General features: G+C 39.8%; 1 protein-coding gene and 1 pseudogene across 5 annotated transcripts in view; one reads left to right on the top strand and one right to left on the bottom strand.

Annotated features, from left to right (window-relative positions):
* ERCC6 (ERCC excision repair 6, chromatin remodeling factor) overlaps positions 1–17995 on the top strand; it is a 98351-nt gene that overhangs the window by 11108 nt on the left and 69248 nt on the right. For all 5 annotated transcript variants that reach the window (XM_053667363.1, XM_053667364.1, XM_037143119.2 and 2 more), the window contains one exon: positions 1054–1777. In XM_053667363.1, coding sequence (XP_053523338.1) covers positions 1054–1777 — 724 coding nt within the window. The remainder of the gene's footprint in view (positions 1–1053; positions 1778–17995) is intronic.
* Positions 9116–11718, bottom strand: LOC119047672 (microtubule-associated protein RP/EB family member 1-like; annotated as a pseudogene).

Genomic DNA, 17995 nt, shown 5'->3' with positions numbered 1-17995 from the left:
CATTATCTTGATGTGGGGTAGAGGCTTGGAGGCACCAAGAAGGGCACATTTTAGGGTGTTAGTAATGTCCGTTTCTTGATCTGGATGCTGGTGTATGTGTTTTTCTCTGAAAATTCATTGAGCTGTACATTTAGAATTTGTGTACTTTAAGATTTTTTTCTTTTTAGTGCAAGTTTAATGAGAAACTGGCCATGGTATAATTGGTCTACAAAAAATTTAGAGTTTAGAATATGGATTTCTACTGTTAATCCTTAACTTTTGGTATTTTGGTGATGGGTAAAGTGATCTTGCCAGAGATTATTAATTTCAACTAATGGAGAAGGATGATTTGTAGGTTACTTTATACTTGTAATGCGTAGCTTCCAATTTTAGCCCATTCCTGCAGTCAGTTAACTTCATATATATAGCCCAGTGCTGTCCAGTAGACTTTTTTGTAATGATGGAAAAGAAATCTGTGTTGTCCAGCCATATGTGGCTATTGATCACTTGAAATATGGTGAAAGTGAGGAACTGAATTTTGAACTTCAATTTAAATAGCCTCACAATGACTATTATATTGGGCAGTGCAGATCTAACATTAATGTTTCACCTATTTAGGTGCATGATGTTTCTTTAGATGTCTGTTTTCAGTTTTACAGTGTCCTGAATTTAAGTCCACCTGAATGCTGGTTTAGCAACAACATGGCAGTTTGGGAGATTGCTTCCTGCTGGGTTACTCTTTAACTGATAAGGAAACATAGCTAAATGTATCTTATCTATTTTATGGTACAAATGAGTACTGTCTTTGGATGCACAAGAGTATATTTATAATGCAATATTCTAGAAAAAGTTACTGAGAAATCACCTTTCTGAATAAGAGTATATTGAAGGTGGCATGATGAATGCTGTAATAAATTTTATTCTTCATAAATAATATGTTTTAGTACATTAATGCTATAGTTTTTAAAACGAGTTATTTGTAGGTACTTACTATTTATTGAATAAGTGAATATATTCCTTGTACTCCTGGGAAGTGTTATGTTAGTGCCCAGTGTATTGTTATCCCTCTTTCAGAAGCAGGGCCATCCTGTCTTGGCAGCATGTTCATGCCTGCTCAGGAGATTGCTTGGGAAGAACTCATCCGCACCGGCCAGATGACACCTTTTGGTACCCAGATTCCTCAGAAACAGGAGAAAAAGCCTAGGAAACTAATGCTTAATGAAGCATCAGGTTTTGAAAAGTATTTGGCAGATCAAGCAAAACTGTCTTTTGAGAGGAAGAAGCAAGCTTGTAATAAAAGGGCAGCTAGAAAAACTCCAGCCATGGTCACTTCTGAGCTGAGTCCAACAGTCAGTGAAAACAAACCAAACAAGAGCAGCAACATTCTCTCAAAAACAGACAAACGCTTAAAAAAACATATAAGGAAACTCCAAAAGAGGGCTCTTCAGTTCCAGGGGAAAGTGGGATTGCTGAAGGGAAAGAGACACTTGGAGTCTGATGTGAGGCCAAAAGAAGAGGGAGACTCTGAGGGTGAAGAGTCGGAGTACTTACCCACTGAGGAGGAAGAGTGGGAGGAGGCGGCAGGGGTTGTTGACCTGTCTGCCGAAGGCACTGATTCTGAACTGGGGTCTGTGTTCAAGCGGCGGAAATGGCAGAAAAGAGTCACAGTGCCGGAGACTGGTGAGGACTTTTTTCCATGTTTTGGGGAAGAATCTGAAGTTACCAAAGGAGGAGGAGGTTGGAAAGTGGTGAGATGCCGAGACGATGGAGATGAAGATTATTATAAGCAGCGGTTAAGGTCAGTCTGCAGAGAATATTATAAACAAATTGTACTTCTTGATTTATCTTAGGCAGCAGGTTTATTAATAAGTAAGACTTCTAGATCCAGCTTAATATATTACACCCTCATTTATTTAAAGGTTGGACTTCTGCAGCATTAATCTTTTAGAATCCATCAAAGCTGCTTACTTCTTGATGGAGATGACCCCAAATGCTTCTATTTTTGTATCTTCACTCAGATTTGGGGGCCAGTCTACAAGAAAAGCCTTGTGGGAAGGGCTTGGGCAACAGGGAATGCAAAGGCCTGGTGCATGAGCTGTGTAAGGGGTTGCCCTGAGACAGGGTTAGGAGAAGGAAAAGGTTGGCTTATGCAGTGTTTGCTAGATGTTTGGTTTTTTTTTTCTTTTGAAGCACTAAAGTAATTTTGGAGAATTTTCCTTCAAATAAGAGTTGAAATGCAAGCTTTAGCATGTGAAAGAATGATCTTGGTTTCTAAAAGTAGTTGCCTATAGGATTATAAACCACCATCGTGCTAGAAATGTGCTTTGCATGTGCAGCATACCTTTCCTATTCACTCTCACTTTATATATTAGAGATGAAGCCTGGCTTTTATCTCCCTGACTTTGTTAGTATATGACACAAATAAGATATAAAATAAAAGGGAAGATGAATCTGTTCCTTCTAAAGTCATTTTCTGTGAGCCAGTGACAGTGTATGCGCAGGTTTCTCCCCTGTTTCTCCCTGAGCACAGCACTGCTGCCTCTCCAGTCTCACCAGTCTCACAGTGTAGCTTACTAAGAGCACTAAGAAACAATATAGAGGAATCAGGTTAAGAAACTACTTTTTAAATATTTGCTCTCAGGGCGGCTTTGTTCCCAGTCATCAACAGGTTTTTCTTATTTCTCGATGTAGGGAAACCTAGTTTATTGTATTTATTTGTAGCTTTCCACTAACCTGATAATTTTTCTTCTGCTATTTAAAACTGCTGATGTCCACATCCAGACCTCTACATATATTCCCTAACCTCTTAAAAGGGGGTGTAACATAGTTCTTTTTTTAGATATATTTTATTGATTATGCTATTACAGTGGTCCCACTTTTTCCCCTTTATTCCCCTCTGCCCTGCACACCCCCCCCCCCACATTCCCTCCCTTTAGTTCATGTCCATGAGTCATACATATAAGTTCTTTGGCTTCTACATTTCCTATACTATTCTTAACCTCCCCCTATTTATTTTCTGCCTACCATTTATGCTACTTATTCTCTGTACCTTCTCCCCCTCTCTCCACACCCCCCACTGAAAACCCTCCATGTGATCTCCATTTCTGTGATTCTTTTCCTGTTCTATTGTTTGCTTAGTTTGTTTTTGTTTTAGGTGTGGTTGTTAATAACTGTGAGTTGTCATTTTACTGTTCATAATTTTTATCTTCTTTTTCTTAGATCAGTCCCTTTAACATTTCATATAATAAGGGCTTGGAGATGATGTACTCCTTGAACTTGACCTTATCTGGGAAGCACTTTATCTGGCCTTCCATTCTAAATGAAAGCTTTGCTGGGTAAAGCAATCTTGGATGTAGGTCCTTGCCTTTCATGACTTGGAATACTTCTTTCCAGCCCTTCTTGCCTGTAAGGTCTCTTGAGAAATCTGCTGACAGTCTGATGGGAACTCCTTTGTAGGTGACTATCCCCTTATCTCTTGCTGCTGCTAGAATTTTCTCCTTTATTTGAATCTTGGCTAATGTAATTATGATGATGTGCTTTGGTGTGTTCCTCCTTGGGTCCAACTTCTTTGGGACTCTCTGAGCTTCTTGGACTTTCTGGAAGTCTATTTCCTTTGCCAGATTGGGAAAGAGTTCCTTCATTATTTGTTCAAATAAGTTTTTAATTTCTTGCTCGTCCTCTTCTTCTGGTACCCCTATGATTCAGATGTTGGAACGTTTAAATGATGTCCTGGAGGTTCCTAAGCCTCTCCTCATTTTTTTGAATTCTTGCTTTTTCATTCTTTTCTGGTTGAATGTTTCTTTCTTTCTTCTGGTTTACACTGCTGATTTTAGTCCTGGTTTCCTTCCCTTCACTGTTGGTTCCTTGTACATTTTTTTTTTATTTCACTTAGCATAACCTTCATTTTTTTCATTTAATTTGGTACCATATTTAACCAATTCTGTGAGCATCCTGATTAGCAGTGTTTTGAACTGTCCATCTGATAGGTTGGCTATGTCTTCGTCGCTTAGTTGTATTTTTTCAGGAGCTTTGATTTTTTTTTTCTTTGGGACATTTTTTTTTTGTCTCGGTGTGCCTATTACTTACAAGGGGTGGAGCCTTAGGTGTTCACCAGGGCAGGGTAGCTGACATCGCTGTGTTGTGATGCTGTATGTGTGGGAGGGGTCTGAGAGGGAACAATGGCACTTGCTGTGCTCTCTGCCAGCGTTCAGTCACTTCCCCTGCTACCCACAAGCAAATTGGCCCTTCTGGTGCTGATTCCTTGTGGGTGGGCTTGCATACAGTCTAGGACCCTGTGGGTCTCTCCAACGAACTCTCCTGTGAGGCTGGGAGTCTCTTCCACTGCTGGCTCAACCCCTACATGTGTTCTAATCAGAGGTTTGACGCTTTATTTTCCTGCGCTGGAGCCCTGGGTTGCACTGTCTGTCTCACTCCCCAGTTGTTCCTCTTGGTTTATCTGCACATGAATGTGGGACCGCCAGCTCCACCAGCTGCCACCTCGCTGGGTATGTCAGCCCCTGCCTTACCAGCCCTGGTCCTCCAGCCTTTGCCTTGCCATGAGTCCTCTCTGCCCGGCTGCCTGTCTCCGCCCCTCCTACTGATATGGATGAATATTTCTTCTTTACATCCTTGGTTGTTAGACTTCCATACAGTTTGATTTTCTGTCAGTTCTGGGGGTGTTTGTTTTTAAATTGTTGTTGTACATCTTTTGATTGTGTGAGGAGGCACAGTGTGTCTACCTGTGCCTCCATCTTGGCCTGAAGTGCAACATAATTCTTTTCACTATGGGGATCTGTGACCTAAATCCAGTTGTGTAGAGCTGTTACACTCACATTGTAGTAGTACCTTCAGTGGTGTTACAATACATAGTTGAGAGTGGTTTAAATTTGTCATTTCTCATTGCAAGTTTAAAGCTATTTTGTATATTTAATATCTGAAATTTTTGAGGGGTGTTGCTCAAAACAGTGAGCAGTGTCAGTCTTTTTCTTAACTAGTGTAGAGAATTAATAAGTGTCAGTGTCAACATGTTGATTAAATGGAATAATATATTCTCATTAAATTGGATGAATATTAAATCTGTTTTAAATAATCAGTAGTTTGATCAAGAGAAATTTGTTTTAATTGAATTTTAAATAACGGGTTTAGCTTAAATTCTGAGTTTTTCTTAGTAATGTTAAGATTGTAAAACAGTATTTTCCAAAGCCATATCATAAGTCAATTTTTTGCTAAACTTACTGTAAAATTTCAAATGAATTTCAAAAATGTCAATGTCTTAAATAACTCTTAATTGCCACCAAAATACTATAGTGTAGTTTTCAAAATTTTGTAGCTATAGTTAAGGCTGTTAACTGCAGATATCCACATTCAAATGTTTGTACATCTCCTTTGGTATTCTTTGAATTGAAGATGTTAAAAATAAAATGCTCAGGATTTATAAGCATATTGAGAACATTTTAGAACTGCCAGTCATATTTTGTTGGTTCTTCTTGATCTTTATAGACAGGTTGACATCATAATGGTATTCCCTTGAGGAAAGAAAAAGACTGTAGGGTTTCTTATTTTAGTAATGGTTTGATGGTGGATGATCAGAAAAAGCCCCATATAATTTGCAGCATAGGAAATGAGTTTTTTAAATGTTTAGAATTTAGGAATATGTACCAAGGATAGTCACTTCCCTCCCATTTTTTTAGAATACAGAGTTTTATTTAGAAACTGTTTCACATAGGGAAAAAAACCCTTGTCTTGAAAGACCAGATGGAAAATGGGTCTCCAATAAAGTGGAATTTTAGGACAAGAAAAGTCTAAACATAGCACCACTGTTTTTTTTTTTTTAATTTGTTTATTTAATTGTTGTTCAAGAACAGTTTTGTGACTTTCACTCTCATCCCAGCCCATCTCCCCAGTGCTCTCCACCTCCCTCCCATTTCCACCCTCCCTTAGTTTTTGTCCATGTATCCTGTATACTTGTTCCTATGAATCCTTCCCCGTTCCCCCTAAAATTCCCTCCCCTCTGGTCACTGTCCCCCTGTTCTCTATTTCAGTGTCTTTGGTTATATTTTGCTTGCTTGTTTGTTTTGTTGTTTAGCTTCCTGTTAAAGGTGAGATCATATGGTATTTGTCTTTCACTACCTGGCTTATTTCACTGAGCATAATGCTTTCCAGTTCCATCCATGCTGTTGCAAAGGGTAGGAGCTCCTTCTTTCTCTCTGCTGCATAGAATTCCATTGTCGTAAATGTACAATAGTTTTTTGATCCATTCATTTACTGATGGGCACCTAGGTTGCTTCCAACTCTTGGCTAGTGTAAATTGTGCTGCTGTGAACATTGGGGTACATAGGTTCTTTTGCATTGGTGTTTCAGGGTTCTTAGGATAGATATAATTCTAGCAGTGGAATTGCTGGGTCAAAAGGCAGGTCCATTTTTAGTTTTCTGAGGAAATTCCATACTGTTTTCCATAGTGGTTGTACCAGTCTTCAATCCCATGAACAGTGCACTAAGGTCCCCTTTTCTCCACAAGTTCTCCAACACTTGTTGTTTCTTGCTCTGTTTACGATGGCCACTCTGACCAGTGTAAAGTGGTATCTCATTGTGGTTTTAATTTGCATCTCTCTGATAGCTAGCAATACTGAGCATCTTTCCATGTGTCTCTGGATCCTCTGTATGTCCTCCTTGGAGAAATGTCTGTTCAAGTTCTTCGCCCACTTTTTAATTGGGTTGCTTGTCTTAGAGTGGAGTTGTGTAAGTTCTTTGTATATTTTGGAGATTAAACCCTTGTCTGAGGTATCATTGGCAAATATGTTTTCCCATATAGTTGGTTGTCTTTTTATTTTAATACTGTTTTCTTTAGCTGTGCAGAAGCTTTTTATTTTGATGAGATCCCATTCATTTATTCTTTCCTTTATATTCCTTGCTCTAGGGGACATATCAGTAAAAAATGTTGCTGCGTGAAATATCTGAGATTTTTCTGCCTGTGTTCTCCTCTAGGACTTTAACAGTGTCACAGCTTATATTTAAATCTTTTATCCATCTTGAATTTATTTTGGTGTATGGTATAAGTTGGTGCTCACATTTCATTTTTTTGCACATATCAGGTATTGTGACTCCTCCTACTTTGCCCTTCTTTCTCAAAATTGCAGCTGCTATTTGTGGTCATTTATGGTTCCATATAAATTTTTGAAGTGTTTGTTCTATGTCTACAAAATATGCCATTGTTACTTTAATAGGTATTGCATTGAATCTGTAAATTGCTTTGGGTAGTATGGACATTTTGATGATATTAATTCTTCCAATCCATGAACACGGTATATGTTTCCATTAGTGTGTGTCTTCCTTGATTTCTTTCTTCAGTGTTGTGTAGTTTTCTGCATATAGGTCTTTTACCTCCTTGGTTAGGTTTATTCCTAGGTATTTTATTTTTCTTTTTGCTATATCAAATGGGATTTTTTTTCTTGATTTCTGCTTCTGCTGTTTCATTGTTGGTATATAAAAATGCCTCTGATTTCTGGATATTGACTTTGTATCCTGCTGTTTTGCCAAATTCGTTTATTAGGTCGAACAGTTTTGGGGTAAAATCTATAGGATTTTCCATATACGCTATCATGTCATCTGCAAACAGTGACCGTTTTATTTCCTCCTTTCCGATTTGGATGCTTTTTATTTCCTTTTCTTGTCTGATTGCTGTGGCTAAAACTTGCAATACTATATTGAATAGAAGTAAGCACCACTGTTCTTGAGCAATAGCTAGTTACTTGCATTTTTGGCATTGTTAGTCACTTAATCTGGGTTTCCTCTTAATTGCACACAGAGCATGCACTACACAACAATTGATCTTAAAATACCTGCTTTCTACACACATTTTAGGACACGCCACCACCAGAAACAAACAAATACATCAGGGGCCGAGCAGTTTCAGTAGTGGATGGCACACATTTTGCAGAATCCCACCAAGCAAACTGAATGGGCTGTGGGCAAAGCAAATGAGGGAGTGTAAAGGAGTGGAACATTTTAAATATAATAATTCAGACGTGGCGCTGTGTTTTATGCAAAAGAAAATGAACATTTCATGACATGCTAATGAATTTTATTTCCAAAGAGATTACTGCCCTGGCAAAGTATTCTGACAACAGCAGAAGGCTATGGAAATAGGTACCAAACACGCAGCCTAGCAGATCTCAAGGTAGCGACAGCCTTTACTTAACACTCCTTTTGTCAGAGGTCCAGAAAGAACTTGTAGTATGATCACCTGCCTGCTGAACTTACTATACTCTACGCAGCAAACTTTAAGGAGCCAAAGAGGAATCCTCTGTGGGTAAGGGGAACAAGAAAGATAAACATGTTAAATGTAAACTTAAAGACATTAAAATGGGACACAACCCCTATTCAGATCCCAGAGTTAAAGCATACATGCATATATCATAAATAGAAATTTCAGGGGTAATTGGAAAAATTGTCAGAGAAATGTTCAATGAAAATCAAGCTATTGAACTCAAATATCTCAGAGCTCAGTCACCCTCTGTTCATTCAGGCAACAATGCCTTTTGCTTCATAGCAGAGATACAATTGGTCAAGGACACCAAATGATTTTCCAGAGCAAGTTTTTAAACTTTCCTTCTGGGCCAAGGTTAAGTCTATGAAGATTGAGGAAGCCCTGGAATAGCACGTTCCAAAGTTTCAAGACACACTAATTCTTGTGTCAGGTTAAACTGTGGAAGCGTATTTTAAAAGGTATTTATTTATGAAAATGTTCTCTGCCACGATTATATATTAGTTCAAAATTCAGGTTAGTCTTTATGTTTCTCTACTAAAGTCTCCACCTCAACGTATCAGATAAACAATTTCTTTAGCATCCATACCGTAAGCCCCATGGTCAGCCTCTTTGTTTCCAGGCTGAACCAAATAGATGTTAATAATGCTCTGCTGCAAGGTAAAAGCTCCTAACTTAAACTTACTAGAAAAGGAATGAAACTTCTGCAAAGTGCACTTTAAGAAAATGTACTTTTTTTTTTTTTGAAATCAGCAAATTCTCTAAGAATACTGAAAGAGTATTTCACAGTTAAGTGCATAATTTACAGTGAAGAGTTTGGATGTTCTGCTGGTCCAGGCTGCCAATACTCTTCTTGTGTCTTCTATGGGCCCCTTATTCCGGTATCACAAAGCCCACATCTGTGGCATAGAGTGTCGACAATCCTTTGCAATACAAGGCTGTTTCCCCTCTCCTTCTTTTTATTTTATTTTATTTTATTTTATTTTATTTTATTTTATTTTATTTTATTTTATTTTTTTAATTAAATAAATTTATTTATTTTTTTTGAATTGTTTATGCTGTTACAGTTGTTCTATTCCCCCCTTCATTCCCCTCCACCCTGCCCCCCAACCCCCCCATTACCCCCCCTTTAGCTTATGTCCATGTGTCTCAAGTCCTTTAGGTTCTGTATTTCCCATACTATTCTTGCCCCCCCCATCTATTTTCTATCTACTGTCTATGCTACTTGTTTTCTGTACCTTCTCTCCCCGTCTTCTCCTCCCACTCCCCTGTTGCTAACCCTACTTGAGATCTTCATTTCTATGTTTCCACTCCTGATCTAGCTGTCCTTTTAGTTTGCTTTCGTTTTAGGTGTGGTTGTTGATAACTGTGAGCTTGTTGTCCTTTCACTGTTCATGTTTCTTTAACTTCTTTTTCTTAGATAAGTCCCTTTAACATTTCATATAATAAGGGCTTGGTGATGATGAACTCCTTGAATTTGGTCTTATCTGAGAAGCACCTTATCTGTCCTTCCGTTCTAAATAAAAGTTTTGCTGGGTAGAGCAATCTTGGTTGTAGGTCTTTGGATTTCATGACTTGGAATATTTCTTTCCAGCCCCTTCTTGCCTGTAAGGTCTCTTTTGAGAAATCTGCTGACAGCCTGATGGGGACTCCTTTGTAGGTGATTGTCCCCTTAGCTCTTGCTGCTTCCAGGATTCTCTCCTTCGTTTTAATTTTGGCTAATGTAATTATGATATGCCTTGGTGTGTTCCTTCTTGAGTCCAACTTTTTTGGTACTCTCTGGGCTTCTTGGATTTCTTGGAAGTCTGTTTCCTTTGCCAGATTGGGGAAATTTTCTTTTATTATTTGTTCAAATAGTTTTTCCACTGGTGGTTGTGTCTTTCCCCCTTCTGGTACCCCTATAATTCGGATATTGGAGCATTTATAGATGTCCTGGAAGTTCCTAAGCTTCTCCTCATTTTTCTGAATTCTTATTTCTTCATTCCTTTCTGATTGATCATTTTTTTCTTCCTTCTGGTTCACTCCATTGAGTTGAGTCCCAGTTTTTTTTTCATCTCTATGGGTTTCCTGTGGAATTCCATTCATTTCCCATAATTTAGCCTTCATATGTTTCTCTAATTTGTGGCTATAGTCCACCAGATCTGTGAGGAAGCTGACGACCAGTGTTTTAAACTGTGCGTCTGAGAGATTTGCTATTTCTTCGTCACTTAGATTTATCTCCGGGACTTTGAGGTCCCCCTGCGACATTTTTGGTCTGTTCTGGCCCTTTAAGTGAGAGAAGCGGCGCCTTGGAGTCCCAGGTCGCTGGGTTGTGACGCTGTATGTGGGGGCGTGGTCAGAGTGGGGAAAATGGCGCCGCCGCCGCCGGTCCCCTGCCGCCGCCGGTCCCCCGCTCACTCCCTCACCCGCGCATAACCGGGCACCCACAGTCAACTCGCTGCCACCGCCTCCCCACTGACTCCTCCGTAGTCGCTCACCCGGTGGGCTGCTCACTAGGTCCAATCCTGGGTTTGGAACCCGTGCGACTGGATTCGCGCGACTGGATTCCGCGCCCGCGCCCGGGTCGATCGAGTTCTCCTTTGTAACTCCTCACCCGCCGCCGGTTTCGCCCCTTACCGGTCGGGCCGAAGAATTTGTTGTTTGCGGACTTCCGAAAAGTTCAGTTTTCCGTGTTCTGGTTGTGTTTTCTGATGCTAATATTTAGTTGTCCTTAAACTTGGTTGTGAGAGGAGGCAGGCACATCCACCTTAATCCTCCATCTTGGCGGAAGTCCTCCTCCCCTCTCCTTCTTGCAAATCAATTTTACATTTCTTAGCTTTCCAAAGTAGAAATTGCGCTCCTTCTACAAGTCTTTGACAGTCAGTTTCAGCACACTGGCCTGCTGCATCAGTTTGGCTGCTTTGTCATCCCCCTTGCCCATACCAGGATTCTTTGGCACCACACCTGGGCCAGCCATAGGTGTTGCAGCAGTTTTGTGTGTCTCATTGGGCCTCTGTGGAGGTAGCTACACTGCTGCAACTGAGAGGTTTCTTAGGTTTGTTTAGAGCTGGAGCATCAAGGGAGGGAGCCACTGCTGTTTTTTTACCTTTATCTGGCAACTACACGACTGACTTTTCCATCATACTTTAACATCAAAACCTCCTTGAACCACTAAAGGAATTCAAAAATTTCCTGAAACTTTCCTTTTACTAATTTGTCCACAGGAATTACTTGTCAGCACCCATCCTCATAAAAACTGCTTGTATTTTGAAGTTGTGGATGTATTCATGTCCAAATTCAGCTTGGAATGTCACTTTTTTAAGGCAGCGGAGTCAGGGAACAGCATGTCCATAAATTGACAGTAGGCAGCCCTTGAGCACAACTTGGATCTTTGTCAGGTTCAGCTGTAGAGACTCATCGATCCAGGCCTGCATGTCATGTCGACTTTGGTGGTTGTTTGTGACTGATGCTGAGTCTATGTTCACTGCCATCTTCATTCTTGGCAGAACTGTTGCCCACTGCCCGTGCCTGGCTGTAGTTCCACCCGACCCTGCTGGATGACCTCACGCACACACACCCTCTCCTCATTATGTGCCAACGTCTAGGCACATTTTTGAACTCAAGTATATATTACAGTCCTGTTCATTACAATGTTCTTTTAAATTCTTAAAAGTGAAAGTGGGTGACTCTAGACATCTTTATTCTCTCAGATTGTGTCATAGGTCTCATTAGTTCTGGGTTAGTCCTAACTACGTATCTTTGTTTTTAGCTGATGCCTAGTGGGAATTTGCTACCAACTCTTCTCTACAGTTTAACCTTTTCTGGGAATGGAAATTAGCATTTACGATCCAACTTTCTCATTCAGCCCAAGACCTTAAATCAGTCTTTGTAGTTTTAACCGTTTCTTAAACTGCCCATGTATTTTGCCTTTCCCACATTTTTAGCCTGCTTCCTTTGTTGCACAATATTGCTTTCAGAGGCTGTCTCCTCAGTGGTGTTCCCTGATTTTCCTATCTCCTAGTGTATTAGGATGGATGAGCATTTCTTAGAAGTAAACGTTTGGTCAGTTCTTTTAAAACATCCATTATTTCCTAATTTTAATTTTGTGGTACCAAAGTCTCCATGAAGGTGTGGTTCTTAGTAGGGAAATTAAGCTCTTAAAATTTACCACTGTTTTGGAAAGCTTGAGTCTGGGAGCTCTAGGAGCCAAAAAAAGACTTAATACAAATAACACATTTTCAGTGTTTGAGTGACACATGTCCAAGATGTACACATACATATTTCTTTTTTTTTTAAGTTTAGAGGTTTGTTTTTTTTTAAAGATTTTATTTATTTATCTTCAGAGGGGAAGAAGAGAGGGTGAGAAATATCAATGTATGGTTGCCTCTCATGCATCCCCTGCTGGGAACTGGCCTGCAACCCAGGAATGTGCCCTGACTGGGAATCGAACTGCGAGTATTTGGTTCGCAGGCTTGCACTCGATCCACTGAGCTACGCCAGCCAGGGCTACATACGTGTGTCTTGTCTAGTCCAGTTTATATAGCCAGGACAGCCCTTGAGTGGCATAGGAAACCACACGTCCCATAGGTGTGCCTTTCTCCTCAATGTGATCAAAGATTAAGGGTCCTTGTGACCTCTGTTGTTGACTCAGTTCCCAGTTGTGGTAGGTCAGCTGCTACTGCTTTGTCTTTGCTCTCAATGTATGAATGCATGTTTGCATTCTAGGACTAGCTTTTAGGGTTTCCAGCAAAGAACTTGGAGTGTTTCAGGGAACATGTGTATAGATAGGACCTCAGACCAGGTATTTGGGAAAGAGTTGGTTGGAGCAGGTTCATTCCAGCACAGGGCCTCATCTAATGGCTACTTCATATACTTTGATATGGACCTTAGGATACAGGTCAGATACATGCCACGTTTGCCCATAACTTCAAGTGCATCATTAGAAAGGAAAATGCTTTCTTTGCTTGGAGTCACATTCTTAGGGCTCTCATTAGATTGCCCTTGGATATTGGTGTGGTGGCCATGGTCTGCAGAGGCTCAGTTTCTGAGCTGTCTGTTTCAGGACAGGGAGAGCAGAAGCCCTCACCTCAGTGTATGGAAGCAGCAGCATTCACTGTAGCTGTTTGCCAACCTTGAGCTAGAACACAAAAATTGTCACCAACTCTTGTCTCTTTCCCAGTAGCAGTCAACACTACATGGGTCAGACTTCAGGCATAGGTCAGATTACATCTTGAGTGAGAGGATGCCCTTTCAAATAAGTTTTGTCTTCTGTTGAACTACTAGAGTTAGTGTTTGTAATTTGGCTGAAACCCAGACTCTGAAGCTCTTGTTATTATTTCCATTTGTCAGCCATTGTTTAACTTGCTAACCTAACAGCCTGAATTTCCTTGGCAATGAGCATAGAAAGCAAAGGTTCCTAGTCCATAGGCTGACTCTGCAGAATCACCAAGGGTGAGCCCCACCCTTGGAGGTTATGGAATCAAGAATTCTAGTGTTGAGCTACCAGGCAATAATTTTCAAAAGCATTCTAATGCAGTGTCAAGTTTGGGAACCAGTTGATGTATGTAAGTAGATTTATGTATTGTTTTCTTTTTTGAGGCTGTAGCTTCTGGCAGATTCAGTTTGTACATTAGTTTTTCTAAAATTCTTCTTTTGTGTACCCTGAAAATTGTGTCTATATAGGAGAGGTTTTGGAGGGGACCTTTGGGGCAGTTCATTCAGTTAAATGCCGTACATAGTAGTTCATCTGGTTCCTGTTAGGGTGTTTGCTTCAGAGTCACCTGAGGAGTATCATCCAGGTTCTCAGCCTGGAGCATCTGAGGCAGCAGGTCAGGGGCAGGAGGAGCTGGGCCCTGCTCTTGCACTTTGACTGAGTTACCACTAATTCTGAGGTGAGGTTGGTGGCATTCTTCATTATCATAGGCCCTTAATGTTCTCAATTAGGAAACCTTTGAGGCGATTGGAATGAATTGTTGGTGAGGATGTTGGAGTTTGAGAATGTAATGGTCTCTACTCTAGCACCACTCCCTTTCACTTCACCCACTGCCATCACTGAAACTCAGTACAGCATAGAGTCAGACTCTTCCATAGGTGGAGCCTGAGTCTTCTCAGGTTATTTGGTATTTTGGGCCAAGCTGCTGAAATCATAGCTTGAAATTGATTTGAGTTGGTGCCTTCAAATGGTTTGAAGGCTGCCCTGTGGTCCCTGCTTTTCACTTTTGATGATTCCTTGTTTTTTGAATAATAAAATTATAAGAGGGAAAAAAACTACCTACACCTTAAAAAAATTTTTTAATGACAGTTTACATTTGATATTATACTACTACAGCTTAAGCATACAACATAGTAGCCAATCATATACTCCACAGAGTGGTTCCCCAATACTTCAAGTACCCAACCCATACCCAGTTACTACAGTATTAATGACCACATTCACCATGTTGCTATTTACATCTTGAAGACTATTCTGTAACTCCAACTTGTACTTCTTAATCCCCTCACCTTTTTTTACCCAATCCTCTGCCCCTCTGGGAATCATCTGTTTTCTGTATCTGAGTCTGTTTCTGTTTTGCTAGTTTATTTTGTTCTTTAATTCTATGTAGGAAATCATGTGGTATTTGTCTTTCTCTGACTTATTTCACTTAGTGTAATATCCTCTAGGTCCATCCGTATTGTGGCAAAAAAGTTAAGATTTTATTCTTTTTTAACAGGGTATAGAAATGATCCCTGAAAGTGTAGTCTTTCATTCCTTTTTTATGGCCAAGTAGTATACATTACAACTTTTTTATCCACTTTTTATTGGTGGGTACTTAAGCTGCTTCCACATCTCGGCTATTGCACATAACTCTACAAAGAACATAGGGGTGCATATATTCTTTTAAAGTAGTGTTTTGATTTTCTTTGGATATATACCCAGAAGCGGAATTGCTGGGTCATAAGGCAGTTCCATTTTTAGTTTTTTCAGGAACCTCCACACTGTTTTTCAGGTGGTTGCACCAGTATTTATTTCCAAAAGCAGTGCACAGGAAAAGTGCTCTTTTCTCCACAATCTTGCCAACCCTTGTTACTTGTTGATGTATTGATGATGATCATTCTGACAGTCTATATCTTGTATTTTTTCTACATTTTATTCCAGTCTTTGATTCAATGTATACATAGCTTTCAGTTGCTATAATTGTTGAAGGAAGTGCAGACGCTTTATCTTGGCCCTTTCAAGTTGATCATCTTGCCCATGATCTCACTGTTAGGAGGTAGAACTGGGATTGGGAGCCAGGACAGTATTGTGTAAATAGCAGTTTCCTTCCACTTGTGAAACTATGTGGAACGTGCAATATCTAGATGTGACCACAAGGTGGTGCCAAGAGTCAGCACATAGCTGTCTTCACCTCTCTAGAAAGCAAACTAAGCAGTGTGTTGGATAGATGGGCATTTGGGGAAAGTACTAGAGTCTAGACCTGACACGTTTGGTGTGGAGGTGGATAGAATTTGCTTCGTGTTCTGATGTAACCTAAATCTATATCTTTGATGCCTGTTGATGTAGCTGATTTTTGATACATTTTTACCTTAAAGATTTTTTTCTTTTACCCTATTTTTCACTTTATTTTACATGAATAACTTGGAGCTAAAAAGGACCAATGACTCCATTATGTAAATCTCACAAAATACCTTCTAATACTCTGCAAGCCTTGATCATTTGGGAAAACAATATCTTCATTGTCCCCCTTGAGCACTGGGGCTTTTGTGATCAGGGGTGAGTTGGATCCTGGTTTAGAGGGCTATCGTATATATATGCCTAATTCTAGAAGGGGAATACTCAACATTTTCAGATGCTGAGAGTGGTCATACTAAGTAGGATAAATGTTGAAAAAAATCTTTTGGATTTGGAAATTTGGAGGCCTCAATGGTCTGAGCAAGGGTGGTGTCAGTGGGGGATGAGAGGAGGTTGTAGAACAGTGACGGCTAACATTGAATGTTTACCACTATGCAGTGCTGCATGTTATGCAGGTTCATTGGTTTAATCCTCACACCTCCCTAGGAGATAAGAATCTGAGTCCAAAAAGTGGGAGCAATTTGGAGTCTGAAGGTAGTTTGTGTCAGTTGGAAGGTATACATCAACTTGGTCTGGTGTAGTAGACTCAGAAGAGCATTGTCTCAGCAGCTGGTTTCTCTCACCCCTTAATGGAGGCCAAGTGCCCACTTGCCTTTTCCTTGCCAGCAATGTTGCTAAGACCATGGTCCCAAGAACCACTCTCCCGGTTGCTCTATTTATATTGTGTTCGTGAAGCTTCTTTCTCCTTTTCCTTCTTTTCTTTTGCTTAACAGTGCCTCCCATTTGCACTGGGATTGTCCTATTTGTCCCTCATTTGGGTCTTTGTTTGCACTGGATGGGGATTCAGCACCTTCAGGTGGCACTTAGACAAAGGCCAGATTACATAGTGAGGCGTGATTTGCTTGTACCTTTAAACACATACAACTGAACCTGACTCGATTTCTAAAAGCCTGAATTTAGTGAAAGGTGATCCAGAAATATAAATATAATTTGTTTTGGGAGTTAATTTTTTTCTCAAGAAATAAAACTATGTCCTTTTCTTGTTCTAAGAATCTGTGTTTTAAAGAGAAGAAAAAGTTACTCCCTTAAGGAATTTTCTTAGAGTGTATCTTGGCTGCTTTTAAATGTTGAAGCTAAGACACAAATGAAGACTAATTTTGCTTTGTGCTCTGCACATACCTCTCTTTCTCAGCTCCAGTGCATAATTGTCTAATTGTCTGCATCAGTCTTAATTTACTCTGTGAGATCTGGACTCCTAACTGAGGGTATTTCATATACCTAGATGTGCCAATTAAGTCCACCCAGATAGACCATAAAAAGGCAGATAAGAAAAGTAAGACACCAAGTATCTCAATTTAGCAAATTAGACTAATCTGTAAGGGATTCTTAGCTGTCTGAAATAGAAAACCTAGTGTACTACAGAAATGCAAACTATATTAAATACCCAGCTTGGTGCCTTGAATATGTTTTTAAAAATCAAATTGAACTTATTGTGCTTCTGTTGTAGAATTTCTTTCAGGGATATTGCAGTAAGTGGAGAATGATCTGCAGATTGAAATTTTACCCTCTATTAAGAATGACTTAACTGTATGATGTGTGACTTTTTCTCATAGTCAGTGTAGAGCTGAACTACTCCATGCTTGGTGGTCCTTGCAGTGTAAAAGTAAAGATAGAACAGTAAGCTAAATTTTGAATTTTAAGCTGCCCAGTAGTGACTTCCTTGAATTTTTGGAGAGAGTATGTTCATTTTAGTAATATATGATCTCAGGTTACTAATATTTGGCAGTTCTAATTAATAGGTACATTACATTTTTGTAGGTTGGTATAGGCAGTTGAGTATATTGGTTTGCTGATATTAAGTGTATCTTAAGTATTTGTTCATTCCAGATCATCTGTAGTCAAAACAACTAAACTGAATTTGCTGTTCCTTGTCAAAGACCCAGGGATACAGTGAAAAGTGAGTTTGAAGTCATCTGTATGGTACTGAGGTACGGAAGAAATCATGTTATTGTTCAGAAATGAAGGCCATCTTTTCTTAAGCTTTAGCACTGACATTTTTTTGCCACAGATTTAAATTGAAGTTTTAGAATTTGGTTTGCTCTTGTATAGTTCTCTCCATTTTAAGGCCAGTGTTCTGGATCCTTCTGTTGTACCTTATAAGGCTTGATTTCTACACTGTTGCTGTCCTAGGTGTGTAGGATGATATGCCCAGAGTGGTCTATAAT

Source organism: Artibeus jamaicensis, unplaced genomic scaffold, assembly GCF_021234435.1.
Source record: "Artibeus jamaicensis isolate MK-2021 breed Jamaican fruit bat unplaced genomic scaffold, CSHL_Jam_final contig_468, whole genome shotgun sequence".
In the NCBI taxonomy this organism is placed as follows: Eukaryota; Metazoa; Chordata; class Mammalia; order Chiroptera; family Phyllostomidae; genus Artibeus; species Artibeus jamaicensis.
Note: the sequence above shows the minus strand (reverse complement) of the source record. Positions and strands in the feature narration are given on the sequence as shown.